The sequence below is a fragment of the Pseudoliparis swirei genome, chromosome 10 (genome assembly GCF_029220125.1).
Source record: "Pseudoliparis swirei isolate HS2019 ecotype Mariana Trench chromosome 10, NWPU_hadal_v1, whole genome shotgun sequence".
NCBI classification, from domain to species: Eukaryota; Metazoa; Chordata; class Actinopteri; order Perciformes; family Liparidae; genus Pseudoliparis; species Pseudoliparis swirei.
The window spans coordinates 9359415-9376939 of NC_079397.1; the positions used below are offsets into that span (position 1 = coordinate 9359415).

General features: G+C 48.7%; 1 protein-coding gene across 22 annotated transcripts in view; it reads right to left on the bottom strand.

The window, feature by feature from the left end:
- sox5 (SRY-box transcription factor 5) overlaps nt 1-17525 on the bottom strand; it is a 225593-nt gene that overhangs the window by 59435 nt on the left and 148633 nt on the right. For all 22 annotated transcript variants that reach the window (XM_056424351.1, XM_056424349.1, XM_056424355.1 and 19 more), the window contains 2 exons: nt 13180-13375; nt 4825-5101 (listed from right to left, as the gene is read on the bottom strand). In XM_056424351.1, coding sequence (XP_056280326.1) covers nt 4825-5101; nt 13180-13374 — 472 coding nt within the window. In that variant the 5' untranslated portion in view covers nt 13375. The remainder of the gene's footprint in view (nt 1-4824; nt 5102-13179; nt 13376-17525) is intronic.

Here is a 17525-nt window from a genome sequence, read left to right on the forward strand (position 1 = left end):
AAAAACACACACAAAAATCGCCTTCCTTTTTTCCCAGCGCGAGAAGAATGACTGCGACAAACAATGGCCGTGAGAGTCCTGCTGCACTTCACGTTAATTTATACAACTAACTAATTACCGACAAAGGCTGGAAATCACATAAAGACGTTCGCCCGCTCCCACGCTAGGTCTGTGAACCTGCTGCTGGGTGTGTGTGTGTGTGTGTGTGTGTGTGTGTTGCGGTCCACAAATTCCCCTTAGGGCCTAAAAGTCACAGGTCTGTGAGATGACTCTCAAGGGTTGTATCTGGCATTGTTGATGTTTATAGTGAGTGTGCATGTGCTTGATATACCCCCCCCCCCCACCCCCCACACACACACACATACACCCCACCCCCCCCCACCGATATCAGCGCCGTGGAAGGATTAAGTAAAGTAGAGGAGGGGGTGGGCTGACGGGCAGATGAACCAGAGATTGCCCCGATCCCTTCACGTCTCCGGTTCTTTTGTTTCCTTCTCTCTCTCCCTCTCTCTTTCTCTCCCTCTCTCTCTCCTTCTCCTTGGCAGAACGTATCCGCCCTTCCCATTGTCACCCATTGGAGTGTACGGAGGCGTGAGGGAGCTCCGGCAACTGTGTGTGCTTGTGTGGCACAATGGCCCCGCCTAAGTGCTGTCCTATAAAATGCCTCAGTGCTCTCTAAAAGCAAAGCCCTGGGATCCCTCCCTGCCTTGAAAATAGATGAAGTGCTGTGCGTGCATGTGTGAGCATGTGTGTGTGTGTGCGGGTTGTGTTGTGTGACATCTGTCATTGAGTTGGCATTTTCAGTATGGAAACCGGTGCCTTGGAGCAGCGAGTACGCTCAGCCATAAAAACACCATTCTGGTTGACCTCAAGGTTGCGGGGCGGCTATAAACCTGAACCGCGCGCGCCTGCAAGGCTGTGTGTGTGTGTATGTGTGTGTGTATATGTGTGTGTGTGTGCCTCTTGTTCCCCCCGCACGTGTGATCAGGTCAAGGCCGCGCGTACGGAGGCCAGGGTCGCACTAGGTTATCTTTCATAGGCCGAACAATCATTGTGTCAAACTGGATGTCAGTCGTACTACAAAGACACAATTTGTGTGTGTGTGTGTGTGTGTGTTTTCAGGATAGGCCGTCGTAATGGCTCGGATCAGACTTTTATTCAGACCTCATGAATTAAGAAGTCTGTGGTGGCAATAAGACATTCGAAATTGCCACTGAATCAATACAAATAAATATCGCAGGTTTGAGAAGAAAAAAAATGTAATCGGGATTCCAGAAAACTGAATACTGATTTCTTACTTTTGGGGAATTTTATTGGGAAATCTCTGAATTTCCATTGCAACCGGCAAGTGACGGATGACGCCTGACATTTCGGGGCAAATGGGTCCGCTCAAGCTTTACTCCACCAACGATACACGAAGCAGAATCTCCGAATCGGACAGAGGAAACCGGTTTACTCCGGTTCCACAGCGGAGGTTACGCTGCAAAGCGAGCAAACACGGAATGTCCCGGAGGCCACGGAGCCCCGGTGACGGGGAGCTGTGGCCGGGCAGCAGAGGGTCAACACTCAATGTGAGCCACTTGCAGTCAAAGCTGCAGCGGAGAGGAGAGGCTGAGTGTCTGGTGGAAGTCCAGGGCAGTGAAGGCACCACTCCAGGGGCCCAGAGGAACATCTGTGCCCCATTTAGGGACTTGTCTTCTCCCTTTAATTACCCTCCTCTTTCTTCTCTTTCATTTTGCAGTTTATAATCTCATTCTGTCTGTCTGCCTGTCTGGGTGTGTGTGTGTGTGTGTGTGTGTGTGTCTGTCTGCCTGTCTGTCTCTCTGTCCATCAGCTGCATGTCTTTTCTCACTGCTGGGCTAATAGATTAGCACTAGGCCTTGCTCTGTGGCACAGGGGTCACCAGGGGTTAAATGCTGAGTCCAAGGGAACTGTCCAGGTGGATGTGTGTGTGTGTGTGTGTGTGTGTGTGTGTGTGTGTGTGGGTGTGTGTGTGAGCTCGTCTCTCTTAGGTTTTTCGCACTTGGCTCTCCTCTCGACCCCGAAGACTCCTGCGACGCTCTGCTCTCATTATTCCCCGTAATGACACACACACACACACACACACACACACTCCAGCACGTCACGTCCGGACAAACACAGAACACACATGAGGCAAAGTCATGGCGTTTCTTATCTTCGCTGTTCCTCCCTGTCGCTCCTGAGGAATTTATCGAAGACGACGGATAGGGGCGTGCATGTGTGTATGTGTGTGCGTGTGCACATATATGTTACCGCTGTGTGTGTGTGTGTGTGTGAGAGAGGGCGAGTGTCTATCTCCAGGGTAGCAGGTGGCCGGTGGCGTAAGACAGGAGATGAATGGAGAGAGCAGGAGAGCGGTGGGGCATGGTTGGGTCAGGCCATGGGGGACAACATGACTAGTCATTTATTAAAGGCCAAAACACACACACACACACACACACACGCACGCATTGTCACAAGTTCAGATGCAAATACACGTACACAAGTGTACATGCTCCCAAAGGCTTCAACATCACGCACACACACACACATACGCACACACACACACACAGACACACACACAGAGACACACACACAGAGACAAACACACACACACACACTGACCTAGTATCTTCCACTCTCCATTCATCTAGCCTAAGTAGAGCAACACTAGCCACAGACGCATGACTTTATCTTTTAAACTTAAGACACACTTGTGTGTGTGTGTGTGACTGTTTTAATGTGTGTGTTTTTGTGTGTGTGTGTGTGTGTGTGTGTGTGTGATGTCTAGCTCAGGGCTTCCCTTTCCATACGTACAGCTTCTCATTCTGTTCCGAGATGTTTCGTATTTCCTGACCCATTTTGTGTCTTCGGACCCGTGTTCACATCCCTCCTGGTGTTAATGCTCCGACACTGGAAATGTGTGTGTGTGTGTGTCATCGATCCAGCTGGAAGCTGCATGCCACAGTGTGTGCGAGAGAGAGAGAGAGAGAGAGAAAGAGAGAGAGAGCAGTAATATTCCTGGCCTTTCATAATGATTAAAGCCTTCATTAAATTTTCATCCCAACCTGCTGTTTGCTGCTAATGGCCTTTGTGAGCCCCACAGCCAAACAATAGCTAGCCGGGCACAGAAAAGGGATTTCTATCTTGCGTTCAATACCCCCCCCACCCTCCCCTCCCCTCCCCCCTCCCCCTCCCTCCCTCTCCATTTCCTTTTGCCTCTCTTCATCTTTTCTCAGCATCCCCTTTCTTCCGTTACTCTCTTTTCTTTCATCCTTTCTATCTTGCTTGGCCGTGGTCTCTCTGTGTGTGTGTGTGTGTGTGTGTGTGCTGGGTCTGGAGGCACTGGGGCCTTTTGTTAGCGCGTTTCTTTTAAACAGATAATGCTCCGGGTTGGTCTGGAAGCCGCACCACCGTGGCACTCGGCTAATGGGGTCTGTGAAGACACTGCTCTCTCTCTCTCTTTCTCCTTCACTCTCCTCTTCCTCCTTCTTTCTTTACATCTCCCCCTCTCGACCCTCTGCCCCTCGCTCTGGAAGAGAAAAACACAAGCAGAGTGACGAGAGCTGACCGGCAGCATCCGACCGCTTTGAAAAGTGTCCAGGAAAGCCGGGAAAATAAGGCGTCGCAGCTTGAGCTGAACACAGGAACACCGCCGCACGCCGCGATGCCCCGGGACGTGTAAAGGGAAGTGGAGAAGAAGATCTGGTGGTCTCCATATGCTCTCGGCCGCATTGTGGATTAGAGTAGTGGTCAGGTCAGTGAATGATGACCAGCTTCATGGTCCTGTTTTTGAAACCACGCAGAAAACAAAGGCTACTTTTAAAAATAAGTTCAAAAAGAAAAAATATATATGAATACAAGGTGCTTTTGCGTCTAATAAGTAGAAAAAGAGTAGCTGACAAAATTTGGTAGGAGGTCTTGAAATAAGGCCTCAAGAGATTTTTAAATGATCTGGAGGAACTCATCTGGAGTGTTTCACTTGCATTAAGAATTGTTGTGTGTCATAATGAATTTGTATAAATCAAGTCCCCCATTTGTCACTCAAAATGTCCCATGTGATTGTGTCTTTTCATTAAGCGGAAGGAGATGAGCGTGACTATTAATTAAACCAATATAATAGTTCCCTGTGTAAAACGCGGACGACTCTCCACCAAAAGAGCGCGATGCTATTTATAACATCCCGTCAGATGGACACCTGTTGGTAATCTCATTATCACATTAACACTCTCCCGCGCGTTTCATACGGATTTAAGGCCCCGGTTTCTCTACCCAATGAGAAATTAGAGACGGCCGGGGGCTAATTTTATCTCTTGACTCCCAACTGTTAGCCTGAGGCTAAATTTGAGAATGAAAAGTGAGGGCTAGTCGAGCTAAGCTACGTAGCCCTGGGCGGGAAAGAAAAATCGGGTTCAGTGTATGAAATGTTCTTCTGAGGCCGGAGAGAGAGAGAGAGAGAGAGAGAGAGAGAGAGAGAGAGAGAGCGAGAGCGTCAGCCCTCGGAAAGGTGATAAGATAACGTGAGAAAATTAACCTTTTAAAATTAAATCTGGAGAAACATTTGGAGAGTTTTTTGTCCGCTAATAGATTCTCACTCTTACTCTGTCTGGTGCGGAGAGATATGCAAAGCACGGTGGACAATAGGCCCCAAACAGCTGATGCCGTCCGTCTGAGAGCTCAAACAACAAAGGCCCGCCTCTCGTCTGGATGTGTGCAGCGTCATAACAGAGCGAGAGAGAGAGAGAGAAAACAAGAGGGGCAGAAAAGAAGAAGGGAGCAAGGACAACGGAGCGATGGCGGGGAGTTCCTCCTTTCATCACTGACCTTCTGGCTCGTTCTTGATGAGCTCCTCCATCTTGCGTTGTTTCAGTGTGTCCACCACGTCCGCCAGGCTGCCCTTGCGTCTCTCGGGTGTCCCGAGGGCCCCCGCGGCTGAGCCGCCGCCGCCGCCGCCTCCACCTCCACCTCCACCTCCACCTCCACTTCCACCTCCACCGCTACCTCCACCGGCGCCGCCGCTGCCGCCATCCTCTTTGCCCGGTGAGGTAGCGGTGTGCTGGGGGTAAGGGCTCAGAGAGCTCCCCTTAGTGCCGTCCTGCTCCTGGAGGGGAAAGGAAGAGACCAACTATTAGATTCACACATTCCAGCTTAACTTTAAGATAAAAGAGAAGGAAAAAAAAGAGGAGGAGGAGGAGGTATACGTCCTTCATCCTCTCCGTTCTCTTGCTCCTTTTATTCTCCCCTTCTCACAGCTCAATGCAACCAACTGTCATCCCTGGCCAGTTATCTCAAGTTAGGGCACACTTCTTCTTCTTCTTCTTTTCTTTCACATCTTCGTGAATCTGCATTCGACGGACTTGGAGGCACTTGACAGAACGAGCACATGAAACAACAGCGAAAGGGACGCCGCTAACTCTTCATCACAAAGCCTTCAGCGGCTCGGCTTTGAGGGACGTCCAGCTCCACGGCGGCGGCGCCCAAAGTTTCCACGCCGCGCTACTTTTGTCCCAAGATTGGCGGCGATTAATGCTGAGGGTGCAACTCCATCAAACAGGACAATCACACACACACACACAAAATGTATCACTTATTCAACCAAAAAACAAAGCTTTGGAGAGGTATCAAATCATTTCCATAAATTCATGAAAAGGATCTGACAAAACAAGAATCAGCATGAGGGATACGAAATATAAAATATACAGCTCCGAGTGAAGCTGTGCCTTTTGCCAAGCTGTCGGGAGGAATAATTATCAGACTGTCCCGCGTGGAAAGTTGTCACAGTCTTCAACATGTGCAGTTTAATGACCTTTGAAAATCACATGAAGGCGAACATTGTCTCCTAAATTCCTACATTTTGAAATCCTGTAATTCTCTTTTTGTTATGACATCACCTGGAACCTCCGGTAACCAGACGTTTACCATGTGAAACAAATGATAAACTCATTGTCATGTCATTTTATGATGATGAGCTTCCTCAGGTTATTGTCATTGTGTTTTATCGGATCAATAAACAGCAGCTGAGTGACTTTTGGCATCTTAATCTTTGACCCAATGCAACCTGTGTTTGTTTGGATAGCCCGCGTGATGGACTTAATGCCGCTGGGCCCAATTAACGGTGACACACGAAAGGCGGGGGGGGGGGGGGGGGCGCACAGGTGTGTTAATGTGTTGTGTTCTCTCTCTAACTACAGAAACAAGGGAGTCAGCCTGTCGGTTCAGCTCGCTGTAGACGGGAGGGTCAATGGTCCACGGGGTTAATCTTTGGCTAATCTCGCCCGCAATATGGAGCACGCCACCTGGGACAGCGACACACGCACATACACACACGCACACACACACACACACACACACACACACACACACACACACACTTACAGTACGTCGGTGTGTCTGTGTGCTGGGTGAGAGACACGCCGTGGTGAATTGCATCCACATTAATGACATTATGGCGTATTAAGGCCAAGATTGTTTCCTCAATCATTAACTCGCCGGCTGCCGGTGGAAGTGGAACTCAACACTGAGACCACAGTCCGCGATGAAGTCACCGACACGCGGCATGACCCCGGACTCCATTCCGTAACATCCTCCAGACGTGACATTTGTCCTAATAAAAGCATCCATTTGAGCAGAAGACAGTCAGTGTGTGTGTGTGTGTGTGTGTGTTTGGGGGGGATAACATCATTCTGTGTTCTATTGAAAGACTAACGCCGTCCAGAGGGTCTCCATAACGACCACACTAGTCATGTGTCATGTGTGAGAGGTCCCTCGGACCATTATCGCTCGCCGGTTCCCCTCCACGGGCGTTCCCTCCGTTTCCCTCTGTGTGTTTCCACACTCTGAATAAGTCAGCGCGCTCAATAATTCACTAATTCTCTCCGCACACGCATTGCAGCGGCGGGGGAAGCGTGCGACAGCGATGATACGGCTGGAGCAGTCGGACGTGAGCGGTGCCGCTGTCCAGGCTTCCAGGGGGGGGGGGGGGGGGAAGGAGAGATCTTGTGATCTGAAAAGCTCTGAAAGACTTTCCTCTTCTCTCCGCGTACCACCTGACCAAGTTGACGGCTCGACCTGCTCTCGTCTCCTTCCCTCGCTCCCTTCGCCGCGTTCCCTTTGCCTTTGGATTAGGGAAATTCAGACTTCAAATGAGCGGCTTTCGTGATCGCAAGTTGCATCAGCACCGGCACGACGCGCACAAGATGGAGGAAGGAGGAGGGAGGGAGGGATGGACGGAGGGAGGGAGGGAAGGAGCGCAAGTGGGTAGAAGTCAAAGGAAAGAGAGAAAGAAAAAGGGGAAGGAAGAGGGGAGAGAGAGAGAAGTGATGTTATTAGAGGAAATGAGAGAGAGCGGATTGACAGAGAGATACATGGAGAGAGAGAGAAAAGAGAGAAAAGAGAGAGAGAGAGGGGGGAAGGCAGGCATCTTGAAGGCAGCGGTCACACCTGTCACATCCCATTTATCTAATCCAGCGCCTACTTAAAAACAGCCGCACTCTTTCTTTCGAGAAAGATGTCGCGCAAACAAAACAAACAGAGTAGGAATACGGGGGGGTGGGGGGAGGGGAGGTAGAGACTGAGGTGCAGGGGCGGGGGGGGGGGTTGTCGGATCTCTCCGCGCTGTTTTGCGAAATCTGATGTCATCCAACCACGTTCCACAATGAAGGTCATTTCCAAATCAAGAGGAATTAGCAGGGAGCCGGGGCTCCTTCAAAGATCCGGTAAATTAGGGCCTGTGACATGTGTGAAGTCAGACAGACGGCAACTTAAATGGCTTATGTTTTTTTTTTTTTTCTTCTTCCCCATCAACCTCCCAGTCTTTAATCCACTTGCCCGGCTGACATTCTCACCCTGGCAATTTGGGAGAAAGAAGTCCAAGACGAAGAAGGGGCCGACCTTCTGTCGGAGAGAGGTGTCACTCCAAAACTTTTCTCATCGACATTTATTCACAGGTACAAATGGGAATTCTGGCGACTGTAAACTGTTGGTGCCCCCATCTCAGGTTCTATTCCATTTTGTTTAGCCGTTTCTGTGCATACATGTGTGACACTGTGAGTGCACATAGCCTGTAGGTATGTGTGTTAATGTGCGAGTGCCTGCATATATGTATTTATATGCAGTGGATGTGGCAGGCTGGCAGTGTGGGCGGTTCTGCCTTTAGTCTGCAGATGTCAATTATCTTCCAAAATGACTGGAACAAAGTAAAAATTGCGCCTCACTCTCTTTATCCTTTTACTGCCTCTGCAATGGAACCGAATTAAACAACTTTTGTCTTCTTAAGCTCATCTATGAGGGGAGGTTGGTTTAAAAACACGTAACTCTTGCCAGAAAAAGAGGGTAGTGGTGGGGGGGAAACAAACATCCAAATGCTATTTTATTTCACCCCCCCCCCCTACCCCCATCCACAGCCAGCACAGATGCCGCCGTTCATGTTCCTCTTCTTCTTCTTCTTCTTCTTCTTCTTCTTCCCTTTCCTCCTTCTCTGTTGCCCAACGGAAGAAACTCTCTCTCTCTCTCCCGTAGCCTGACATGTCTCGGGCCGTGCAAGGTGCATGTGCGGAAAAGAAAAAACAAAATTAAAAAAACATTCGAAGCTTGGCGCGTCGTCACGGATCAAAGCATGGACAATGTGGCAGTGGGAAGAACTGGAAACAGCTGCTCGACTAAAATACACACACACACACACACACACATCGAGAGAATGTCACTGATCACTCCTGCAGGGGGGTAAGGACTTAGCTCTCCTGCCAGAGCTGCCAATCTCCACGACATACACTTAACACACCTCCAATTACACTGCCAAACACACACACACACACACACACACACACAAACATATATGCATGCAGCAAATCCCCTTACATGCCACGGCTAAACACAGACACTGTCAGTTCTGACTTCGAGGTCCCTCTGGCTGGGACAAGCATTACGTTTATCCTCCTGTTACAACAATATGGTCGAGCTACTTCGATGGAGACCCCCAAATTAACACACACACACACACACGAAAAGCACCACATGCATCGTTATTTTAACGTATTGTCGACACACTCGGCCTTCTCCGAATCTAAAAGCGCGCAGCTGTATTTTCTGTGTTTGAAATGGCAGTTGGGGCTCAAATGTGCGCCAGTATATTTTACCGCGACCCCTCGCTGTTGACAGGCGAGCGTGTGTTGATTCATTAGTGCATCACTGGCATGAGAAATTAAGTGTGACCACTGTGTCTCAAGACTGCTCGATGACTGTGTTAAATCTGTCGAATTCACATGCACACACACACACACACACACACACACACACACACATAATCACACATAGAAATTGCACTCAAATAAAAAAAGGGGGAGGAGAGAGGGCTGGTGGAGGAAAAATGAATAAGAAATAATGCCCGATGAAATATCTTTATAGTCTCTCGACGGCGGTGGCGTGCATCTCGTTAATGAAATAATTTGTGTTTGTCCATTAACACATTTATGAGAGAAGATGTTTGCCTCCCGCCTGATGTGAAAACAATGTTTTTTCTTCACAGGGATGTGCAAAACACAAACATGAAACGTCGAGAAGAAAGCAAGCAAGGAGGACGAGGCATTGCAAATGATGCACGCGTGCTCGCGAGTAAAAAGGCACGTGGTTGTCATAATTAAAACATCAATTCAGATATGTTTAGTGGGGGGGGTAAAACATCCTGACTAACTCACCATGACTGGGTTCCGTGTCGATTGGCTGACCTCCCTAAACTACCACTAAAATCCTTCCCATCAGGCATTTGAACTGAGCCGCTCTCGGCCAATCAGGGTCCACCGGCACGGCGAGAAACTTCACGTTCAATACAAAAAAACCTTTTAGCTAGACCACATTCATTTGCGTACCATTATGAAAAGCACTATTCTCATCAACAGCTGGGTTTTGTACAAAACAGAAAAAAAGAAGAAAAAAAAGTGAATAATGTGACACCTTTCAGCTTTCTAAAATGTGTGTGAGAGTGTTTATTTTTCCGTGTGTGTGTGTGTGTGTGCAGCTGCAGCAGGTAAAGTGTCCGGGCCCAAGCCGAGCAGGCAGGCGGGATGAAGAGGTCAGCGTGTAGCTGAGCCCTTCTCAGCCGCCGTGTTAATTTACTATGACAAGATAAAGCTGTAGCCCCCCCCCCCCCCGCTGCTTCACTTCCAAGTCAACTGGTCGCCGATGAGCCATTTCCCCCCCCCCTCCTGTCCCCCTATCACTTTACAACAATTGCCCTGAGAGGGACAACCCCCCGCCCCACTCCCCTGAGAGTCCGACGGACCCCCCGACCCCTCCTCCTCCTCCCCCGCCATGCTGTAAATCTCTCCCTCTCCATTTCCCTTCATCCCCTCTTCACTGACAGTCAGCTGCGGAGGGATTGGAGCTGTAAACCCCTCCCACCAGCACCACCAGCACCAAAACACAAGAAAACCGAGCACACATCTTACAACATGCCAAGCAGGCAGTGGGATAAGCCCCCACCCCCACCCCGTCTGCTAGACACACACCCACCCACCCCGGCTTCAGAAGCCACATCAGTTATTATGCTGCGTATGAGACACACACACACATCAACGCCGTCTCCCCTTCTGCTCTCAATGAACGCAGCGCACAGCCGCTGTGAACGGACATTTAATGTTTCACGAGGGGATGAAATCAACTCTGTCAAATATATTGACGACATGTTTGTATGTTTGCTTGAATATAGGAAACAGATAAATATATCTAAAGGAACAAGGAATTATCTAATCAGCTGCTCACAACAGCAAAGCATAACGAAGAGTGTGTGCATGAGTGCGTCTGTGTGTGTGTGTGTGTTTCCACGCCCGAGCGTTTCCCCCCGCGGTTTCAGGACTTTGATTTTACAGCCGGCACCTGCCACACATGCAGAGTCCAATGTGGGAGGGGCCTGCCGGCTAATCAGCGGGCTAATTACAGAATTAGCCTTCCATTACAGCTCCTAAGCACTGTTTCATTGTTTTACAGCATGCAGGGCATTTATTGTCAGTATGAAGGGGGGGGGGGGGGGGCTGTTATCAGAGCGCTGCCGTGACAAGGTGTGTATCAAGGCGAGGGCCCAGGAGAAGGCAGACAGTGAAAACAGTTAAACTAGACTCAATGTTTTAAAAGGAACGCCCTTACACTCAAAAAAACGATTCAAGCCCTTCTTAGAGGTGACACATTTAAATATTGTTTGATACATTTAAATAAATCAATTACAAAACGAAGATATTTATATTGAATGGGTGTAACACAAAATGTATGAATACTTTCATTTATTAGATTTATTTAGGTTACTCACAAAAACGATTCAAGCCCTTCTTCGAGGTGACATTTAAATATTGTTTGATACATTTAAATAAATAAATTACAAAAATAGATGTTTATATTTAATGGTGTAACACAAAATGTATGAATACTTTCATTTATTAGATTTATTTAGGTTAGATGGTGTGCATATCAACTCAAAATAAATGTGTTTCATTGAGGACTACCCTTTGCGCATGCGCCTTCTGAAAATCAGTTGTTTACATGAGGTGAAGACACTTTCAGGGCTCTACAGTGGTGTAGTGGCTAGCACTGTCGCCTCACAGCCAGAGGGCCGTGGGTTCAATTCCCACTCCGGGCCTTCCTTCTGTGTGGAGTTTGCATATTTTGTTAGTTAGTTAGTTTATATTTTGAGTTGGACAAACACAAATTTATTTAATTTAATGAATATCGTTATTTTATTTTAGATGTATTTGATACAAATGAGTTGGACTAACTTCATTACATTTTATTGCACTGATGTGCTAAATTTGAGTTGGAGTTGCATATAATTATTGGATGGAAAACCTGCCAAAAATTTAATTTAGTTCATCCAATGAGTCATTTCTTTGAATGCACACGCCCGGCCGGACGCCGATATTTAACGTGAATCTCGCCGTTCATCTGTACAAACACGCACTTCAAATTTCACTTCAAATTTCACTTCAAATTTCACTTCATCCCCGAAGTTAAACGAGTCACTGCGATGGCTCACGTTGTGCATCGAGCTGGTGGCGAGCGCGCAAAAAAAGCCCAAAACACGCACGCCACTTAACAGTCGCCTTGAGCTTTCACCCCCCCCCCCACCCTCCTCCCCGCCATGTTTATGAAAAACTTAAATGTTCAAGCGCCAAACTTCTGTTCACACACACAGAGAAGGTCCATTTCTGCCTCTTTACAAAAGTCCCTCTTTTCAATCTCCAAAGGTACATTTTGTGTGCACATTGTTGGCTTAGTGCTCGGGGTTTTAAAGGTGACTCCTCGTCACCATTAGAGGAGTAAACAACATACCGGAGTCAGAGACGAGGAGCCTTCGCTGTTTTCAACATGCACGATAATTACTGATGCTCGTCGGAAGGAAAACTCTTTAAGAGCAACTTAATTATGATGATTTGATTTGATTTTATTATGTGCAAAATTTCAGAAATAAATTTGATTTCTTGCCGAATACATAAAAAAAAACAACTGTCAATTATTTTAACTTTTAGAATTAGAGCTCCCATAATGCCATGGGGGAGTAAAAGATAAGTACAATGAGGCAACAACTTAAAACAAACCCTGTTTAGTTGGTATTATGTTCGGGTCCATGTTGGCACACTGACACCATTAAGAGTACTGAGCTGAGATCAGACCCTGTCCACAGTGTACACACACACACACACACACACACACACACACACACACACACACACACACACACACACACACACACACACACACACACACACACACACACACACACAGTGGATGTACACACACACACTAATGTAAAACACGAGGATTCTCCAGCAAGTTCTGGAGTGTTAAGAATTGTCTTTATGTTATATGATTCCTAAGTGGGTCGTATCCTAGTGTAACTAACACTCCAAAAAAAATTGTGGCAATTTGGTACAATCGGTTAAATTAACAATTTTACTCCAAATTTCCTCTGGATCACTGTGTCCATCATTGTTGGCAAATATATTTGTATTTTATTCTTTTTTTAAACAATATTGAAAGTCTTCAACTGGGATGAAGTTCCCCAAATAAAACAAAATAATCGGGACTCCTCCGTCGGGTACCGAGTCCAAACCTGAGGCTCAAACCGGTTTCACGGCACGACCCTTGGGTGGGCGCTCTCGCGAACGCAACACATTATGATCGGGGGGCTGTCCTCACCGTGTTGGGGGGGCTGTCCAAGTTGCGGTTGGGGGGCGAGCGAGGGGACACCTTGCCGCAATAGGAGACCAGGGGGAGGTGGATGACGCCGCCCAGTCCCTCGCGATCCTCGTCGTCCATTCGCTGTCTGCTGGTTGCCATGGTTACCTCTCCATCTGTCCCCCCATATGGAGAGGCTGGTCGCTTGGAAGACATCCTGGAAAAAGAAAGAAGAAGAAAAAAAGATAGAGAAGAGAGAGAGAAGGAGAAACAAGGGGAAGAGTGAGCAATATTCAAAAGGATGATATAATAGGTTATATGATGGGAAGTGTGTATGTTCCTGTGGATAAAACTACTTCCTGTTAACTCCTGGACAGACTGACTTAACTTTGAATTTGTACCCACTTGTCTGGGTGCTTCCTGAAGACATATTTAAGGACCCCCCCCACCCGCCCCCCAGCAGGTATTCCCCAAAATCCCATTCAGCTCATCAACTTGCACCAATTCTCTTTTGGCCATTTTTCTCCTGAATGACTTTTCTCTCCCTGAGTGGTCGAAGCTCTCGCGGTGCAAGTCCAACACAATCTCCCCTTTTAGTGGCATCCAGCTCGTTGGCAGACCTTCAAACACACTCTCTCCGGTCTTACAGTATGTTTACCACGGGCGCCATTCAGCGCTCACGTCTCCAAAGGACGGGGCCATTACTGCAAATGGAGCCCGCTTGCACCGGCCTTGTGGAGGGAAATGACCGTGTCTTGACAATGGGCTTTCAGAGGAAGACACACAGGGGGAGAAGAGAGAAGAAAAAAGAACAAAACTCAAATAAATACATTTAAAAAGTGCTCGACGGAGGCAGAGCAGTACGCCTGGAGACAATAATATGTGTTTATGAAAACCGGCGGACAATAGAGGAACTGGAAGGAAAATGGCTCGGTGCACGCCGGCCCCGCTGTTGCGTTTGTCACCGGGGCTTTGTTCCCTTGAAAAGGAGATAAAGCCACATCTATTAGGTGAACTCTGTCTCACACGAGGCAGATTTGCCTCCCTGTACTTCAGCTGAATGGAGATGCAGTGACTATGCGGCTATAATAGAATTTAATGTGCTTCTCAGCGTCGCCTGAGTGCTTTCAGATGCACTTGTCAGCCTTGAAGCCAGCGCGACGATGACCCTGGGTAACAGGCCGCCAGAGGCAGGGATGGAGGGTGGGGGAGGCGAGGAATAAGCAACAAGCATCTGACTCTCTCAAAGTGAGCTTGTTAGTTTCTTTAAAACGTTGTTGCTGTTGTTGTTGTTGTTATTATTGTTGTTGTACTCTTCTGCAGGTCCGTACCTCGTCTGTCTGAGATGTGTGCTTCCCTCTCCGGCCCGACTCTCTCCCAGTCATCCCCCTCTCTCCCAGTCTCCCCCTCTCTCCCAGTCTCCCCCCTCTCTCCCAGTCTCCCCCCTCTCTCCCAGTCATCCCCCTCTCTCCCAGTCTCCCCCCTCTCTCCCAGTCATCCCTCTCTCCCAGTCATCCCCTCTCTCCCAGTCTCCCCTCGCTCCCAGTCATCCCTCTCTCCCAGTCATCCCCTCTCTCCCAGTCTTCCCCTCTCTCCCAGTCATCCCCTCTCTCCCAGTCTTCCCCTCTCTCCCAGACTTCCCCCTCTCTCCCAGTCTTCCCCCTCTCTCCCAGTCATCCCCCTCTCTCCCAGTCTTGCCCCTCTCTCCCAGTCATCCCCTCTCTCCCAGTCTTCCCCTCTCCCAGTCATCCCCCTCTCTCCCAGTCTCCCCCCTCTCTCCCAGTCTCCCCTCGCTCCCAGTCATCCCTCTCTCCCAGTCTCCCCTCTCTCCCAGTCATCCCTCTCTCCCAGTCATCCCCCTCCCCCCCAGTCTTCCCCCTCTCTCCCAGTCATCCCCCTCTCCGGTAAACTGATTACTCTCTTGACTCTCGTGGATTTCCTCTGGACTCGACATCTGGCGTTGTTCCTCGGAGCAGCCGCCGCTAATTCACTGCTTATTTACCTCGTGACAGTGGAGAGGCAAACAGCATCGAGTGCTGCTCGCTGGGGGCGCGTGGCGTTATCACGTGGGGGCGGGGGGCAATATCAAATAAACTCCCCTCCAGTGATGGCGTGCAAAATAACAAAAAAACGTAATAATCGTTTTTGGAGTAAATTTGCCTGCATTATTCATAGAACTCACCGAAAATCGAATACATTCACGTTATGAAGGGACATAAGTACTTATATAAATATACAACTGTGTCTCTTAAATCAAGTGGTGCAAAGCTACACTCTCCCTCAGTCCAACCCTCACACTCATGATGATGCTTTACAAGTTACACCCCGGACTCTGAGCGCAGCACAGTGTGTACCGGAGACACGCGCAGGCCTCGTCTCTATCCCTCTCTCCTGGACACTGTATCTCGTGGGCTTGCTCAGCAAAAAGTGAGACCCGTAAAAAAAGATTTCCTATTTGTTCCAGACAAAAGAAGAGATAAAACTCGCTATCGCCAAATCCAATTCAGATTAACGCCGCGATCGCCTCGTGATGACATTTATGATACTGCTGATAAAAGGGCGAAGGAGAAAGAAGTGTGTGTGTGAGCCTGTTTTCTATATGAGGGGCAGGCCCAGCTGTACAAACTACACACACACACACACACACGTGTGCATACATAGAACAGAGGCCCGAACACTGCAGGTCTGTCTTCATCACTGCCTGTTTACTTTACCTCCTTTCACTCTCTCACACTGGGGCCTTTTGTTTCAGACGCACTCACACACACACACACACACACACACATCCCCTTGTGTCCTGTGCACACCACCTCCTGGCCGTAACCCCAATGAACTGACCCGGGGTCAGCTTTGGAGCCTCTCACCTCACAGGCGTTGCCCTTTGGCTCGGGGGCCGCCGCAGAAACGTTGACGCGCGCCGGAGGATTTGAGTTTCTTTGACTCTAGAAAACAACGCGCATCTCAGAGAGAACTCTTCTCTCTTTGGAAAAGAGAGGACAACGTGTCATCATGCCTTATGCTGTTGTTTCTCCCCCCTTCTTTTGCTCTTCTTCTTCTTCTTCGCACCCCTCCTCCCCCTCCCCGTCCTCTGCTACTACTTCCTCAGAGGTGGGTGCCTGTAAATGGGGAGGCCGTTCACGTCTCCTCTCCGGCTATAAAAAAAAGAAGAAGAAATCCCTCTCTCTCTCTCTCTCTCTTTCCCCTCTCCTGTTCGACCTTTGAAGTCGAATTACGACACAATTGGGCACGGCGGGTGTGCACGTTACGCCGGCTACTTCATTTAAAGTTTGGCGTGGCTGTCGCGCCGCCGGAGACCTGGACGTGAGGTGGATGAAAGAAATGAAAATGAAAAAAAAAAGATGGAGTTCCCTGTAGAGGAGGTACATTTCATCGTAGCCCAGGTCATAAGCCCCCCCCCCCCCCCCCCCAACCATCCAGCAACGTCAATAACACATATGCACGTGCTGCAGGGCCTAAAAAAAAAGGAAGTTAAATCTAAAGAAAGCCATTTCTAAAGTGCCGTTTGTCTCTTATGCCAACCAAACTCTTATTACATGAACCACACACACACACACATACACGCACACGCACACAGATACATGCAACCGTGCACACGGTGAGAGCGCTAAACTGAGATTAGAGCGCCACTTCCTCTTGGCTTTTTGATGATTAGCGGCTCCTCAGTTAAGTCCCTCTCATATCACATATGTCCACCGCCGCTAAGTCACTAATCGGACAGCGGCGTGGGTCCATTAACGGGCCGAATAATCGCCGCGGACCGGCGGTTAACCGTCTCCTGGCCTCGGCTTACTGTGATCGGCACGCAGCCATTTCACGTCGGCAGCTGCACGCCGATACGGAGGACGCTCACACGCACAGGAAGCGGATGAAGAACGCACCGAAATAAATAAATGGGGGCAAAGGATTGATTTCAGCTTCATTAAAGAGTGAGAGAAAAAAGACAAAGCGCACACGCACACGCACACCCACACACACACACACGGTGCTAACTGCTCTCGTTAACTCCTCTGCTCAGAACAAGCTTCCAGGGAGTGTGGGAGCTCCTCTGGAGAATTCCACAGTTATAAGTGTGTGTGTGAGCTTCTATGTCTGTGTGTGTATCTGTGTATGTGTGTGTGTGTGTGTGTGTGTGTGTGCGCGCTCAGCCCCGCTTTAAATTACCACTCATGATTTCAAGATTCAGTCAAATCCATCATCTGCAGTTAGAATATGAGAATATGAGAATATGATTTGATTCCAAACTGCTGTCCGGAGTCAAAGTGACATTTGTGTTGTTGTTCTTTGTTGTTGTTTTCTTGTGACTGCTAAGAAGAGCCCGCCTGTCACTCAGGCGACTGTGAGTGGAG